An 18311-nucleotide genomic window follows, 5' to 3' on the forward strand; every position below is an offset into this window, starting at 1 on the left:
ACAAAGGTTCCATTGTTATGTTTAATTATGTGCTGTGTAGTGTTTATTTGTTGTGCAAGTTAAAAGTTGTAAATAAATTAGTGCTAACTTCAACATGTACAACAAAACATTAGTGTATGATTGAACTGAAAAGAAAAAGGGGTGAAAAAAACGAAATAAAGCAAGATATTTGCCTTCAGGTTTAGCATTAAAGTAACTAACGTATAATTATTTACTGTATAACTAACAATTATTATGTTTTTGGAGTAACTGTTTCTGGTTGTGCGACTTTCATGTTTATTTTACTAGGGTTCATAGTTTTGTATTTTAAGATTTCAAATGCTAAAAAGCTGAAATCTTTTCAAAATTTTTACTAGCAAAGAAAAGAAAGAAATGCATAAGAACATAGAGCCTTGTATTTAGGAACTTTATTGAAATATTCATGGTATGCTGAAAGAATAATCTAGATGCATATAAATCTGTCTTATTCGACCATAAGACTCAAAATATGTACTAACAACTATCGAGTAATGTGTAAACTTGTTTTGTATGTAGACAAAAATCTTGGTGACTGGTCAGTGCATTTTTAAACTGTTTACACACATAAGTGCAGCTGACAAACCACTTGTTCGAGAATGCTGATCTATATTCTTAAGAAATCTCATCATCTATTTCACTAAACATTTGAGATTTTAAATACAAGTGACTTGTTTTCTATTTTCACTTTTGTATAAATAAACATCTATACCATTTTGTGAAATTTAACAAAATACTTTGTATTGAAAATATTGTTATAAATTATTAAAGGTAATAAGAAGAAAAAAGAATTAGTGATCTACTAATGGGTTCGGTTTTACTATCTAACAACTGTAAGTGAAAGAGCTTGGTTCTTTTCCATACTATATTCTTTGAAAGCAAACTTGTGGTCTTTGTCTTCAAAAACAAAACTGAAACTTAAACGTGTGACTATATATAGAGTATAGGTGAGTCTTTATTGGCTTACTGAAGGGATAGCAGTAATGTACCTGCCATAGGTAGCTAGGGTCGTTATAACTTTTAGAAACTTTGCTATTTATAAACAGTACACATTACTATTCGTTCTATGTGATATATTTATTGTAGTTCCACATTTTTATCCTCAGTAAAAAAAATTTTGTTACATGATAGTTTGATTAATGTTAATGAAAATTTGACATCACAAGCAGTAATGTAAGTTTTGTGTACAGACAAAACAAAACGGAAATATGAAATCAAAGTATGAAAGTATGAGATGCAAATTATTTAATTACAAGGTACTTAATAACCCCAATTCCAAATGCAGAAAAAAATATTATTTGGCCATGGTTACTAAAGTTTTTCAAGATAAAAGTTGAAAACTACTGATGTGTGGGTTTTTAAGATATACTCCTGTTTACAAGTACGTTATTGTGTTTGTAAAAAATGTAATATTAAGCGTTACAATGGAAAATGCCAACAAATTAAGAATTTAAATATGTTAACTTATAATTGAATGTTATTAAAATTAAGATTCCATCACGGAAAACAGCCGAGAGGGCGCTATAATGTGACGTTGAATCTCTCTATTCATTGGTAAAAGAGTAGCTCAACAGTTGGTGGTGGGTGATGATCACTAGCTACCTTCCCTCTAGTCTTACACTGCTAAACTAGGGACAGCTAGGGCAAGTTGCCCTCGTATAGCTTTGCGAGAAATTCAAAACACAAACCTAAAATTAAGAACACAATATGAAAATATTCCAGTTTTATAAGAGACGTTATAATTTATCCCGAACGAATTTCCGATTTGGTATGTTGCATACGTTTCGCATTAGATTTTAAATAGCCGGAAATTTTAACTTAGAAGTTAATTAAATCTCGATATATGTTAAATTTATTATATTTGTCAACAAGATCGATACACGCAATTTTCTATCTTAACATGGCCAGGTGGGTTAAAGCACTCGACTCGTAATCTGAGGGTTGCGGGTTCGAATCCCCGTCGCACTAAACATGCTCGTTCTTTCAGCCGTGGGGACATTATAATGTAACGATCAATCCCACTAATCGCTGGTAAAAGAGTAGCCCAAGAGTTGGCGATGAGTGGAGATGACTAGCTGCCTTCTCTCTAGACTTATACTGCTAAATTAGAAACGGCTAACGCAGATAGCCCTCGTGTAGCTTTGTGCGAAATTCATAAAACAAGCAAACAAACATTCGATCGCATACAGCTGTTTTAAGAGTTTTATTTTAATGTGAATTCGCAGTTAGCGTGCTGAGCTACGGGTGAGAAACCCAAAAATCGAGCCTACTTTATCCAGTACCTTCTCTTTCATTTGTAGGCAAGTTATAAAAACGACTGTTAATCCCTCTAACTAATTAAAGGGAGAGCCGTGGGGAGGGTGATGTAAGTTGTTACTGACTTGTTGCTCTCTATCATTTTGGTTAGAAACTTTATATTAAGAAGAGCTGTATCTGAACTTTATGGTCTCTGACTTGGCCGCTTAGCCCTTGAGTCACTTAAGGTGCCGATTGTGATGAAAACATCAAAATGACTTGTTGATGCTGCTCACCTGTTGTACTTCATTAAGATCATATGATTTTAATCAGCTCAAAGCAGCACCACAAATATTAAAATGATTTCTTAAGAACCACTATACGCGTTGTTAGTTCAAAAAATATTCCCAGAAAAAGTTCCATCTTCATATTACCCATATTATACATATATAAAATTGCATATTTTTTTCGGAGTTACTTCTGTAACATATTTTCAGATTATCATTATCTGAATATCTCGTCTTGCATCTCATTCTTCATGGTAGCTTGGAATATAATTTTAAATATCAGAGTATGGTTATTTTTTTCTTATTTTAAAATTTAAAAAATGGGTCTTATTTTAAGTTAAGCTTGAAATTTAAGAAATTATAGGAAACTTTTAGAGCGTCCATGTTATTATTTTTAAGTTGTTTGCTTTCTCAAATTCTAAATTAGGATGTAAAAGAGAAATGAATCAATTAAGCAAATAAAAGTGATTGTATTAAATTTATAAATACATGTTTTGAATTGACATACAGTTACAAACAATATAATATTTAAACAATATACATGTGTTAGTTTTTATCATATATTTTAAGTATATATAATTGAAAGCGTCATCTAGTGGGTGAACTGTAGAATTCAGCTTAACATTTAGAGTCGCCGGGAGGTGAGAGACAGTAGTTACTTGTGTAGACTTTGTGTTGGCTGGTAAAGATTGTGTAGTAGTTGCGGTATTTTTGATTTGTGCTAATGTTGTAATTTTTTTTTTCCATTTCTATGATATAGCTGTTAGAATTAACACAAGTGTACGAAAGTGTCTTAATTATTGCAAAAAGACAATGTGGTAAGTAGTATTATTCATAGAATAATTGTAATGTATTATAATTTGTTGTTTAAACTAAAAGGAAAGTATCGAGTATTATTATTAGTATTCGAAATACAAATTGAAGTTTATCTCAAACATCATAATCCCATCGTCATAGTTGTAATTGTATAATGTATAAGTTTAGTTTTGTACTTTATTTGAGATGACAAGTAGCTGTAACGTACTTTGTAAAGAACTATTACTGACTATTGAATTAAACTTTAGCACATATATCATATCACTCTATCACCGTATACAATTTGAAGAAACAACAGTAATACTATGACAATAATGTTGACACATATAGTAGATGTAATTATATTTGCAATTGTTTTAGCTAGGGATACTGTAATCACTGATCGTTGCCAAGTTACTATTTTAACTTGTCATGTTAGTGATCCAGCATTAACTTTAAATGGAAAATATAGCTTCTTAGATGTTTGTGAAACATTTAATTTATACAGATAAGCAACTTATAATTTTGTATTTGTCTCAAGAGCTGAATTTGACATAAGTCAGAACTACAAACCAGATCAGTATCCCATTCTGAACTGCAGGATTGAAAGTAATGTTTATGGGAAAACTTTTACAACAAGCATAAAACAGGAAACTTTTTTTTTAAAGTTTGATTTTATCTTGCACAGTAAAATCAACTTAATTTTCTAGCACAGAGTATATACTATTATTGAAGGCTGGTAATGATGGAATTTTTTTTATGAAGTAAATTTTGCTATAAATTGTAGAAGAACAGGTTATATTAGATAATATTTAAATGTATATAACAATCTAAATATATATAATATGTGACTTTTTGTTTGTTTTTCAAGGGATTTTTCATCTAGAAGAACTTGATTTTGCTTATGGATTCTCAAAACTTGGTGGCTCATCTTAAAATCTCTCTGTCTGGGCAGATGTTTTAGTTAATTTAAATGAGACATTATGTCTGTAACCAGTCAAGCTTTACTCTGTCATCCTTATGTTCTGGAGCCCCACAAACCCAGTGTGACTAGCTTTACGTATAATGAACCTTACTGTCACTCAAGTGAAATGGACACAAGCAATGTGGGATGTGAATTACCCTGTAAGTCTCTGTCCTCTCGGATTACCGGGCCCTCGTGTCAAGCTCTGCGGCATGCGGTAGCAGCTCTGAATCGATTAGATGATTTTACATGTGAAAAAATTGGCTCGGGATTCTTTTCAGAGGTGTTTAAGGTAAGTCAAAAAGTTTAGTTAAAGTTTCTTGTTTATCTGAATTTGATACACATAACATTTATTGAGCTTCTTAGATACAAGTGGATAAACTCAACAACCACTCCAAATAAAATATAGTAGTGTCTGTATTTAATATTTTATTCTTGTGGGTTCAAGAATAAGGAGCTTTGTGATAAAACCCAATTTACGGCACACACACACACACACACGCTATGAATCGTTTCATCTTTTATTTTCAAAAGTTGGCTGATAATAAAGACCAAAACTGGAAAGTAACTTTGAATATAATGAACCTAATAACATGCACATATATATACTTCATGGACAACAAAGAACTTGTTGGTCTATCTAGGCCAGGGGTCCCAACCTGTGGATCGTGACCTCCTGGGGGGTCGCAAGGTCTTGTTAGAAGTAGCTTGGGATAACATTAATTCTATTTCATCAATTACATTTTCGAGTCGCGAGTGCCAAATGGTTGGGAACCCCTGATCTAGGCCATCACTAAACTAAACTTGAAAATAAAAATTCAAATATTGTTTCAAGCCTTTCTATAAATTAACTTTAACTAACTACATCTGAAGGATAGCAACCCTACTAGAAAATTAAGCCTGTCTTAGATGGAGATAGTCCCATCTATCCAAAATTTACATGTTCATTCCCTGGTCTTGTCGTTCTCACCATTAATTACAAATAAAAAATGGTTTATTATCAGTTTCCTCAGTTAGATTCCCTGTTTTCAAGAGACAACAAAGACAACAATATCAATAAATAAAAAGAAAACTGAAGCACATAATGCTTAGAATACATTGGACTGATGTTAAATACCTTTCCAATAAGCAATACTTCTGGCTCTTATCCTAGTTTTATATCCCATGTTCCATCTAGATCATAAAACTTAAGCTATAAATCTGTGTACTAACCTAACAATGTAAAATAATTTTCATAAGGATAAGTATGAACTTCTAGTAGTGTTCATAAGTAGTTTGAACAATATAACTAGGAGTATAAACAAAACTGATTTTAATTAATATTAGGGTGTAATTAATATTATTTTACAAATCATACACATTTCTAGTATGATTAATTTATCTGTTGGACTAATATTTCTCAACATTTTCTTATTGGCTCAGTTTTGAGGAGTCTATGGTTATGTTTTATCACTTTTAAAACAAAATCTCTTCAGCATGCTTAGTTGTACTTGTCAGTAGAACTGTATAACTAATTTCCTCAAGAATACTTCCAAGATTTCTTTATATCACTTGCAGTCTAATTTTAATGACCTTGTCTTAGTGTGAGTTTTTTATGTACTGAATGGGAAAGCAGTTTTATTAATGCCCAGAAAATCATAAACTAGTTAAAAACTGTGTTGAATTAAACATTGCTGTGATAAAGTTATCCCATAATGATAACTTTATTTGTAATTCAATCAGCATTTAGTTGCTCAAATATTTCCTTATGATCTTTCGTAATTTGATCAATTGATTCTTAAATAAACAGTGATGAATGACTTTTGTTTTTTTACCAAGAACGTGTAAATAAACACCTGCACAGAGTTCTTAACTTCCATGATTTCTCACCTCTCAGCGAACAAGACGTTACTCTTTCTGGTGACGAGAAACCCACTTGAAATAAAAATCTATCTCTGAACGGTTGGTATTAACACTTTTATTGATAAGCAGAGAACAACGTTTCGACCTTCGTAGGTCATCTTCAGATGACATAGGAAGGTTAAAATGTTCTCTTCCTATCAATAAGTGTTAATACCCATACAAAATGTTACTCTTATATAAAAAATAACATTGATTGTCATTGTGTTTTGTAAAAAAAATGTTGTCCCTGTCCAAATGTATGTTAGAATATTCATTTAAACATTTGTTGTCGTGCTGCCCCAGGTGCGATCTGTTTGTACCAACATAATTTTAAGATGGTATTTCAAATACAGTCAGCTTACCTGCTGCTCTGCTCAGACTCAAGAGAAATAACTTGTCTGACTTTACCCCTACTAAAAGCTCTGTACTTGTTGAAGAACTGGTTGTTTCTTTTATTATTAAGTTTCAAATAAAATAATTCTTTCTGTTTGATGGTCCTTTAAATATGTCTCTCCTCAAGTCCTCGGCTCGCACGTGATCTTAAACGTTTAGCTTGTCACTTCAACTTTAACATCTGTAGAACTTTGATTTCGAGAACATAGTGCTTGTTGTCTTGTGAGTCTCTTGATATGGACATATTCAAACTTCAGTTTTTTGGACTCGTAACCTGTCTCCAACTATTTAAACATTGCATTCAGTTACCCATCATTTTATATTAAATCTATTTAGATTTAATTAGTTATTCAAAACAACTAAAGCGAAACATGTTGATTTAGTACTTGTAGTATTATACTCTCCATTTAATTTAATAATATATGTAATTTTATGGTAATTTATGTTGTAGTTAATAATACTGTTGCCTCTATAAATAATTTATATACATTTGTTAATGTAACTGAATGGTAGGTGTGTAATTTGATATCCTTGTTTAAGATTGTAGTCTGTATAGGATTATTTATTATTTTATGACAAATATCTTTAGAGAAATCTAGAACTGTTAAGAAATAAAAGTTAATGAAATATAGTAAATGTAGAAAATACTTTGTTTGTAAGCTCATAGGTTACTTAGTGAAAGTGATTTGAAAAAAAAAAAGTACAGTTTTTTGGTGTGACTGTTTTTTGTAAACTTGTATAAATTTAAAGCAAGTTCATTATTTACAGTGCTGGTTATTTCTGTCTAAGATAGGTTTTGTTTTGTAACATGTAAAACAATAAACAAATTACTTCCAAAAAAAGTTTTTATTTTTTGCAGTAAACAATAAAAAAATCAAAAATATAAATAAAGAAAACCACATCTGTAAGTTCTAATATGGTCTGATGAATATTTAACACTTCATATGAGTTGTGTGTTTTAAATAGTAAAAAAATCAGGCTCACACTACATAAGTTTTTATAAATTATTCTTCATACTTGGTGTTTTCTAAGTTTATTCCATCTTAAAACATTGAACCCCATACACAGGTAAAGCTGAATGGAGTCTGACCTAAGAAAACTGTAAAATATCGTTTTTAAGAAGAATCTTTGAGCATTCTGGAATTAATCACTGTTTTATTTATAATATAAATTATAAGCAAGACATTTTCCTAAATGTGACAGTGACTCTTGAAGGTTTTTTTTTTCTTTTCCAAATATTATTTATAATAATAAGAGGTATAAATGTTTACTTCAATACTGTGGGAATAAATCTTATCCCACACTAATGTTTTACTACTGAAGTTAAGTATTATAAACACTTCCTACTGAGAAAATACATACTTTAGTCATGAATCTGTACAAGATAAATAAACAAACTGCTCTCCTGTTTATCATTATCAGTGCTGCTTGTGTAACAGTGCATTAGATGAAATAACATCAAATGTGAGGACAACGAGGGACCTATTGGTCCATCTGGGGTGTCCCATGTACTAAAAAAATGCAGGGGAAATTCTTATCTTTCAAATATTTATCAACATTCCCCTTAAATTTACTGGACCACACAAATGTAAGGCTGCCAGTTTTACAGTCCAATTACCCCTTTAAAAAACTAAATCCTAGCTCCTAGTTTCACAGTTAAGTATGAAAAAAGATGATGCCTTAGTATTGTGATTTTAACAACTTTAAACACCTCAACCAAATTCTAACTGTTTGTTACATTAACCTTTCTTTGCATGACAACCTTTCCATCCTATCCTGGTAAGACCCTCTTTGAAACTTTTCTAACAATTCAGTGTCCTTTGTGAAGTGAGGAGCTAAAGGCTGAACGTAATGTTCTAAGTGTGGCCTAACCAGCGACCTGTACAATAAAATTATAAACTTAGTTAGACTTATATTCAATATTTCTGTAGATGCAACCTCATGTTCTACATATCCTGCCACTAGCAAGCAACAGCACATTGCTTCAATAGCTTAAGAGACTGATAAACTCTTAATTGTGATATCTCACATGTGTTACCCTGAGTTTATTGTAATTAAAAGCCATCTAACTTTTAGTAAAGTAGCATTCAAAACTTTCATATCATGAGCAAGAACTAATTTGTTGACCACTCTTTCATCTGTGTTGGTGATAGCAATAAAAAACAAAAGGTTCTAACCCTGAGCATTGAGGTCCACTTTTAATTACAATCCAGTTTAGCTGTACTTCATTTACAAACCATCCAATCACTTTGGTATCCAGTAAGCTAGCTAACTTTTAGAGATAATTTTGTAAGAAGCTCTTTATACGGCACCTTCTCAGATGCTTTCTAAAAATCCAGATACGTTAAATTTACTCTGTGCCCTCGTATATAGACCGTATATAATCAGTAATCTCTTAAAATAAAATATTAGCAAGCACATATAAGATGAGTTTCATCTCATCATGTCAATATTGCCGTACAGAGATGTACATTAAGTCCTGGAACATCATGTCAATATTGCCGTACAGAAATGTACATTAAGTCCTGGAACATCATGTCAATACTGCTGTACAGAGATGTACATTAAGTCCTGGAACATCATGTCAATACTGCTGTACACAGATGTACATTAAGTCCTGGAACATCATGTCAATATTGCCTTACAGAAATGTACATTAAGTCCTGGAACATCATGTCAATACTGCTGTACAGAGATGTACATTAAGTCCTGGAACATCATGTCAATATTGCCGTACAGAAATGTACATTAAGTCCTGGAACATCATGTCAATACTGCTGTACAGAGATGTACATTAAGTCCTGGAACATCATGTCAATATTGCCTTACAGAGATGTACATTAAGTCCTGGAACATCATGTCAATATTGCCTTACAGAGATGTACATTAAGTCCTGGAACATCATGTCAATATTGCCGTACAGAGATGTACATTAAGTCCTGGAACATCATCTCAATATTGCCGTACAGAGATGTACATTAAGTCCTGGAACATCATCTCAATATTGCCGTACAGAGATGTGTACATTAAGTCCTGGAACATCATCTCAATATTGCCGTACAGAGATGTACATTAAGTCCTGGAAAATATGCTCTAAAAATTACACTGCTAGGAATCCTAGAAAAAACAGCTGTTTTTGAGTCAAGGTAATGGAAAGGTTGTAAAATTTCAGTCTCTGCAATAGATAATTGGAACAATAAATAAAACAAATTTATTTATATTTCATACCAACCATTATGAATCTTTTGCCTTCCAAGATCCGTGCCTTTTGAAATCTCTGCTGGCAGGCATTTTTATAAACAACCATTTAAGTAAAATGCAATTTTATTTTAACGGTCTCAGAAAATTTAATAAGAGTTATGATGGAATTTTCTTTTCTATACTTTGTATGAACTAAACATTAGGGTCTGTGCCCCATTTTCAACATCAACATTTTATAAATTAATTTCTGCAAAACATTATTTGGTCTTGAATTCATTTTTGTCGTCTCAGGAAGTTTAAACAAGATCTTCAACAGTTTTGCTGACATGTCTTCATAACTTCTGGCTCATCTTGTAAAAATGATTGTTATCTTCTGCTTTTAACTGTTTCATGAATTGTTAAGCCTATTAATACTAATTTATTATAAAATACTGTTCCTACTAGCTGACTTGTAATAACCAAGATCACTCCCTGATCATTCATTGACATTATGGAAACACTTTTGGATATTTTTGGTAGTGGAAAAAACATTTTCATTCATTTGTTTGTTAGCATCAGATTATAAGTTGTTGTTTTTTTCCTTTTATAGAAACAATATTTACACGTCTCACTTGATATCTCACTTTATCAATGACTCTTAGTTGATACTGTGTTTGTCTCTCTTGAAAAGTGAAAACATCATTCTTATTACTTGATATATCCACAGTTTTAGGGTATGTGATAGCATTTTAATATTTATTGCCGGAACTATGACAAAAGTCCTCATGGACGTAAAGCCACCAGTTCAAAGATCACGTAACAGATTTAACACGGATTATTTTATTGGCTTACAAGCTGAGGTATCTGTCCCTGACTAGGGATGAATATAAAAAAATTTGATGGATAGATGCTATGAATAATAATGGAATAATCTGAACTTTCACACAGTTTATTTATAACAACATATTATTAACTCATCAAACAGTTTTGTTTAAGCTTTATGAAGTCACTATACTTAAAATATGTTGTATACTATGTGGTTGTCAGTGCGACTTTATGGGAAGAGATAGCTTCAAAAGTAGTGGTGCTTTATGTTACCCACTTTCAACACCCACCTTTTAATCTCCTTTCACACTGTTTCATGTTATTAATTGACAGTCGTTGAACACAGAAATGTCTTGTGGGATAAAGTTGTAAGGTCAAAGTAGGAAATGCATTTAACTCAGAAAACGACTCTTCATATCAGCGTTGAGGTGGCTATTGTCATATAAACATCAACTGAGTTTTTTTTTTTGCAATAGTGGTGACCATTTTTGTCCATTGTATTCTTCCATAGAGTGCTAGTGCATAGTGCACTCTGAAATATATGAGAGGTTTGTTTGCCCTCCCCCAAACTGTGTTTGTTGTGTTGTAGAAAATTTAGTGTGCATGCTTTTTTATTACAAGGCCTAGCATGGCCAAGTGGGTTAAGGCATTCAGGTCATTACCTGAGGGTCACAGGTTCGAATCCCAGTTGCACCAAACATGCTCATCCTCCCAGCCCTGGGAGTGTTATAATGTGACAGTCAATCCCACTATTCATTGGTAAAAGAGTAGCCCAAGAATTGGCAGTGGGTGGTGATGACTATCTGTCTTTCCTCTTGTCTTACACTGCTAAATTAGGGACAGCTAGCTCAGATAGCCCTCGAGTAGCTTTGCGCAAAATTCAAAAAATGAACAAATGATCTGATTACAAAGCCACATTGAACTATATGTTATGTCCACCCAGGGGAATTGAACCCCTAATTTTACCACAGTGAACCTGAAGACTTGCCACCAGGAAATGAAAAATGTATTTTTTGTTGTTGTTGTTTGGTACAAAAACAGGGAGCTGTATGTTGATGTTGTTAACGTGAACTTACATCAAAGATAATAAATGCTCAATAACATCAGTAATGGGGGTGAAGGAGTTGTGAATCCCCTATTAACATCCTTCTCGTTTTAAACTATTATCCCACAACGTTTGTTTGAGTTTGGCCCAGCAGCCTAGGAGTAGTTACTTAACAGACAGACAGACAAGCACAATGATTTTTGTGCATTACATAATAGGTGAAATACAAGTATTAAGACTACCAGACAAACAATTTTCATTGTTTATCCAATCTTAATTGGATACATTAAATTCATCTGAACGCTCTGTTTTGATATTGACGATACTTATTTAACACAAAACTGCAAAACTAGTAGAATGAGGAAGAATGTATCTAATAAGTGACCTTCTGCAATTTGAAGAAATAAAGTAGGGAAACAAATATAAACAAACGCAAAATCAAAGTCCAAGTTATACAGCAACTAAAACCAATATAAAGAAATATTTTTGTACCTATACTAATTAATAACCTGATATCCAACTGCAACGCCTCCTACAATCCAGTATCCGTTTATACTCTCGTCCCTAAGACATGTGTCCGTCAACGATCACATTCAAACACTCTTTCCTAACATGAAGATGACCAAGTAAGTTCGAAACGTTGTTCTCTCCTTACCAATGGAAAGTGTTAATATCCATACCAGCCGTTCTGAGATACAGAAAGGTCTATTCTATATATTGGATATTTGTATTTACAAGAACATTGGAAGTTAGTTATTATTTTGTAGATAAATATTTCGTGACATAAAGGTCGTTTTATAGCTGTTACTGAGATAGGTGTCACTTTAGGAGCTTTCTTTGTTTTTTCCAAAGTAGGAATGACAGAAACATTTATTATTTAATTTTTATACGAATCAGAAAATGCGCGAGTTACTTTACACGTGTTTTTTTTTATCAGATATGTCCTGTTAGCAATAATCATTTATCAGTCATTACATAAGAAATATAAAACCTGCTTTCATAGCAAAATATCTTAATTGGTTTTTAATATCTGTGGGGTGTGTACATGACCTCTTTGCGATTCTGTCTTGTTTAGCGTGGCAAATTACGTGGGTTGTAAAAACTCCATCCAAGCCCGTAACTCATGCAAGAAAATAATAGAACTTGCGGTTACAAGGACATTTCGAGAACACGTTTCGAATTTTTTGTTGTTACTTTATCTATGAAATGGAATATATGGTTCATGGTCAAGCTTGAGCAAACGTAGAACAGTGAATGGTCAATACAGACACCCTCCTGAATGGGGAGATTGCTTTAAGAAAACATTTAGTTCAGTGTTTTCTAAAACTTACTCTTTTAGCAAGCAAAACCCTTTTATACCAGTTAATTTATGTATATAACACTGTAGTACTGATGTTGGGTTAAACTTGTGACACAAGAAGTGATGGTCTTAACGTCGTTCATACGAGTCATTGTAACAACACAAATGATTACTTATCACTGAACAAAACAAAATAGGTTGTATTGTCAACGGAGGTGATAAGTTCAAATGACAGAATTAGTAATATTGACATAAAAGTTTAAAAAACGACAACAAACAACAAATGACCTTTACCCTCCAATTTATCTAGAAACTGAAGGTCGCTTTCTTTTAACTTTATTGAACATCTTGAAATCCCACTAGTTTTTTCACTACAAATTGTGAAAAACAAGAAAATAGTATTAACTTCATTAGGGTACTTTGTAATATTTCTCTCGGAATCCATTTTCCAGTTAATCCAGGCACCGCTCCTCGTGTGGGTTTCATGAGCAAGTTAGTGAAGGACAGTTGTAGGTATGGTTGGCTAAGTAATCGGGTATCGTAGATGTGTGCAGCAAGGCCGGATCTAAGCATCAGTGACCACTGGGGAAAGGTTTAACACGTCTGTTAGGATTTCATGCGCCAGTGAGTGACCAAAACGGATATCTACTTTCATCATGCTGGTAAACAGACAGCTACTCTTCACGGAGTTGTGCAATAATAATAAAAATATGAGTATATGTTGGTGTTAGCAAAGGAAGACATTGTTAGGGAGGAGGAGAGATGTACGATTATTTCCGAAATTCTGTCACTGGAGATCACATCACATGTTCCATTCGCTGCTACAATAATAGATTAACACATAGAGTTCGAACGTTTGTTGAAGGCATGTTATTATAGACTATTTCGTTTTTATTACAAGGACACAGAATTTGTGTTTACTGAGTGTAGCTGAAAAATGTTTCTCGCTGGAAACTCTGTTATAATTAGCTGGTTAAACCCTTGTTAGCCCTATTGGTATAGTTTGTGGTTGTATACCACTAAAGGGATGGTGTTACCACAAGGTTTGACATTATTAGGGAGTGAATACAAGTTTGAGATAGGATTATTTGAGTGGTTGGAGTCTTGGTAATGAGTTCTTAAAAAAAAGAAACGCTTTATTTATTACGACTAAGGGTAACTTAGTTTGGTGATTCATTTGAAAAAAGGGAGCATTGTAAACACCTTCCGCCCCTCTGGATCTGCATATTGTTGTGCTACTCAGGTAAACTGCTTACATTTATAATCAGAAGAATTCGATGTGTATAAATCTTACATTCATTCTGTAGTTAAATTAATTTAATAGTTTCTGAACTGTTGGCTACTCTTGTAAACACTGCTCGAACGGCCCGGAATGGCCAGGTGGTTAAGGTGCTCGATTCGTAATCTGAGGGTCGCGGGTTCTAATTTCCATCAAACCAAACAAGCTCACCCTTTTAGCCGTGAGAGCGTTATAACGTGACGGTCAATCCCACTATTCGTTGTTAAAAGAGTAGCTCAAGAGTTAGCAGTAGGTGGTGATGACTAGCTGCCTTCCCTCTAGTCTTACACTGCTAAATTAGGGACGGCTAGATCAGATAACCCTGGTATAGCTTTGCGCGAAATTCAAAAACAAACATTGCTCGAACTATGTTATCTTCTGTCATTATATATTGTAAATATTGTACTAGTTAAAATGATAAATCTGAGCGAATCTTTAAAATGCGATTCTTTTTAATTCACTAAACATTGTGTGTGAGATTTATGACTGCGTCTTATAACGAGAATATAACAGGTTCCATTTAAAAATATATATTTTCAATAAACATATTGTTACCAGGGCAACACGGTAATTCAGAATTTACTAATATGTTCCATTTTCCAGTTGTTATTTTGTGATGAGAGTCGGATTTCCGAAAGTGACAAAAATGTCTGTTTTTGTGTATACTTGGAATACTAATCCATGAATTTCAAGACTGAGGCTTTGCAAGAAGTCAGAATAACAGAATGTTCGCAGATGATACATTCCACGTCGTATTTCTGTGATATTGGAAGATGTCTCGGTATTGTTTCACTTGGATTGGATGACCTGTTTATGTGACAATCCGCTTTAATCAAATAGGTCACCGTACCGCCAGTTGTTAAGAACACAATTATACTACTGTATAAACTAGACGAAGATGGCATGACATATTCAAGAATTCTAGAATAGTTCGTACTTCATAGCAGTAGGTGGCGTCTTTTTATATGTAACAGGTAATCGTCGTATGAGAATGCTTCTTTTTTTGGTCGTTAAACTTTGACCTGTGCACAAGGGTTACTATTTGTAGAACTGGTTTAACTGAACAATGTAGTTATACGTTTATGGGTTTGTTTGTTTTTCGTATGCCTTTTTGTCTGCCCCAATATTTTTGAAGAAGTTTATTGTAAATGTGCCTACTTTATTTTATAGGTGGTGGAAGGCAGTGTTTTATTCATTTACAATATATTCAAATAAAATGTTTTATTTATTTGTTTGTAGAACATTTTAAAAACAAAAAAGAACGTGTCAAATTTCCAAATTTATCAGACCGACTCGGAATATGTTGTAGTGCATGGTTGTTCGTTCTCCTGTAGGACGTGAGAAACCTGTTAACTTGTCTTTCAGAGGCCTTGTAAGTGCTTCGTACTCGAACGAACTTCATATTTTGAACAAGAACACCGATAGTTCCAGTTAATTCGTTGCTTTAAGAAATTTCATAGCAAAGTACACGTAGAAAAAACAAAACTAAAACTACAAGTAATTGAATGATATTTTGTGTTATCGTAGGTGTACATCAACTGTGTAAAGAATGCTTGTCTTGGGAAGAAAAATTACGTCAAAATACTTCTGTGTTGTGATTCGATGAATTCTTTTGACGTGTGATCACGTGTATGATTTAATTTCGAAGTAATTATTATTTTTAAAAAATGTCATCTTCTTTTTCCGATGCAGAAAATAATGTCTTTTTATGGTTTATATTTTATTTTGTCTACATAATTTAATAATTATTTAATAAAACAAAAACCTGTTCGTTTCCTGCTTTTCCCCTGGAAACGGTATCCAATGAAGTCGGACCAAATAAATTTATGGCGTCAGTACTGCTGGCAACTGTCACGTTTCTATGCACGTGATTATTGTTGAAATCATACTCGTATTTGAAAAATTCGTCTTGTTACGATATCTTTACTCAGTATTCAATTCTTTGTTTCTTAATACGTTTTGTATCTAACTTGGTAATATTGTGGCACAGAAACGTTCATGAGGAGACTTTCAGGAACCGAAACGACAGCTGTAGTGAAATAGTTTAACATATTTCACAAAACAATTTATAAATGAAAGTAAATCGCGTCGTAAGTTAATGTCACCTCCAATATCTTCAACTGAACAATATGTGAAATTGTGACGTTTTTAACTTTTAACAGAACCATATGTCAAAACTTTGTGTTACTGTCGGACTAACACTGTTGGTTTGTTTGTTCTGTTTCGAAAGCCACGCGTGTTTTTATATAAAAACACTGATGTCATCTGTCAAAGTGTTGGCTTTCGACGGAATTTATCAGGACAGGACTTTGCACAGAAGCAAAAGTTTGCACCTGTGCTGTATAGTAAAATGACACAAGTCGTGAATCAGCTATTGTTGACGTGTGTAATTTGTTTGTGAGTTTTAACATGTTTTTGTGTAAATCAGGTGACAATGGTTTATCTCTTATCACATTTTATGTTCTACTTTTAGATACACACGTTACAGTATAATGTTTTGAAATCAATCACCGTCAGTTTAACCTTAAGTTTGTTCATTAATTTACTTTCCATAAGACATTATTATTGTTGCTATGCCTGCTATGATTCTTAGCACTATATTCTTCATCTAGTCCATTAGGGACTTTCAGTATAATAACAGAATTACAGCCAAACTGTTTGCCGTCCGGCATGGCTAAGGTGCTTAAGGCTCTCGACTCGTAATTTGAGAGGGTCGCGGGTTCGAATCTCCGTCACACCAAACATGCTCGCCCTTTCAGCCGTGGGAGCGTCATAAATTGAAGGTCAATCCCACTATTCGTTGATAAAAGAGTAGTCCAAGAGTTGGCGTTGGGTAGTGATGACTAGCTGCTTTCCCTCTAGTCTTACACTGCTAAATTAGGAACGGCTAGCACAGATAGACCTCGAATAGCTTTGCGCGAAATTCAAAACAAACCTTTAAAAACACAATCTCATATATCAGACGGTACGCGGGTAGAACGACCACGTAACTTCCGTTTTATTCAGGTATTGGGAAGTGACGCAAACGTTTGTTCTCACGGCATTATTTTGTCGTAAGAACTTCATCCTTTACTGTATGTCTAAACCTTCACCTTCTAGCAAGCAACAAATGCACTATAATTCTGGATTTGGATTTTATAATACAAACAAAATTTCTGTCCATGTCTCCTAATTCTCCCGAAAAAAAAAACCGATCAGTGAATTAGGAAAAACTGGATTCTTATTTCGGCTAGTGATCAGCAAAAACCAACAAATCAGACATAAGCAAGTGTTACCTACAAAACTAATTTCGGGTACTTGTCTTGAAACAATCCAATTCCTGAGTTTATTTAATTTCTTCAGCCTGTTTTCCTGTTCTGATGTCATTAAGAGTTTTCACTAGATTATCAGGTGATTATCAGAGACTGTTCACCTAGTGGGTTTCACGTTCTGAAACCTTTAAATAATGAACGACTTGAAAAGGAAATACCACTGACTTACTTCTTCCAGCTTGACAGATTACAACAATCTGATCTGTGAATAGAATTACCGTGATATTGGGAATCTGAAAGATATATCAGACCATAAACCATTTTTGGTTAAATAGTTTTTAAGCCGTGTAGTTGTCAGCTTGTACTTACATAGGACAGAAGTAGGTAGGTTACATACGGTATTAAACTTCTCAGTTACTGATAAAATGTAAATACTGTATGTATAAACTGTCATTATTTTATATAAATACAGGAAATCTTTATTTTAAAGCACCATAATAACTTCGTTAATGCTTTCAATCTACAATTACTAACCTCCTTTGAAGTAATGGCGAACGAAAACGACAACGCCACAAGTGGAAGAAATGTGCACTAAATTGTATAATCAAAATCTTTCTGTACCTGTCGTAATAAAAAAAAAAAGTAGAATGTCAAAATAAAATTCACGTCTATCACTGATCACAAATTTACCATGATCAGAGTTAAGAAGTATATATATATATATATATATATATATATATATATATATATTTTTTTTTACAGAGTTGTGTAGGGTAGCTAGGACGAAGCAGGGCGGTTCTGACCCGAAATTTAAAATTTCGTTCTGCTATTTTTATCCATGAGAAAAAAAAACAACCTAAA

General features: G+C 33.2%; 1 protein-coding gene across 1 annotated transcript in view; it reads left to right on the top strand.

The window, feature by feature from the left end:
* Positions 1–3127: 3127 nt before the first annotated feature.
* LOC143248580 (dual specificity testis-specific protein kinase 2-like) overlaps positions 3128–18311 on the top strand; it is an 88320-nt gene continuing 73136 nt past the window's right edge. Inside the window, exons 1-2 of the mRNA XM_076497047.1 lie at positions 3128–3355; positions 4204–4588. Coding sequence (XP_076353162.1) covers positions 4316–4588 — 273 coding nt within the window. The 5' untranslated portion in view covers positions 3128–3355; positions 4204–4315. The remainder of the gene's footprint in view (positions 3356–4203; positions 4589–18311) is intronic.

Source organism: Tachypleus tridentatus, chromosome 4 (genome assembly GCF_004210375.1).
Source record: "Tachypleus tridentatus isolate NWPU-2018 chromosome 4, ASM421037v1, whole genome shotgun sequence".
Lineage (NCBI taxonomy): Eukaryota > Metazoa > Arthropoda > Merostomata > Xiphosura > Limulidae > Tachypleus > Tachypleus tridentatus.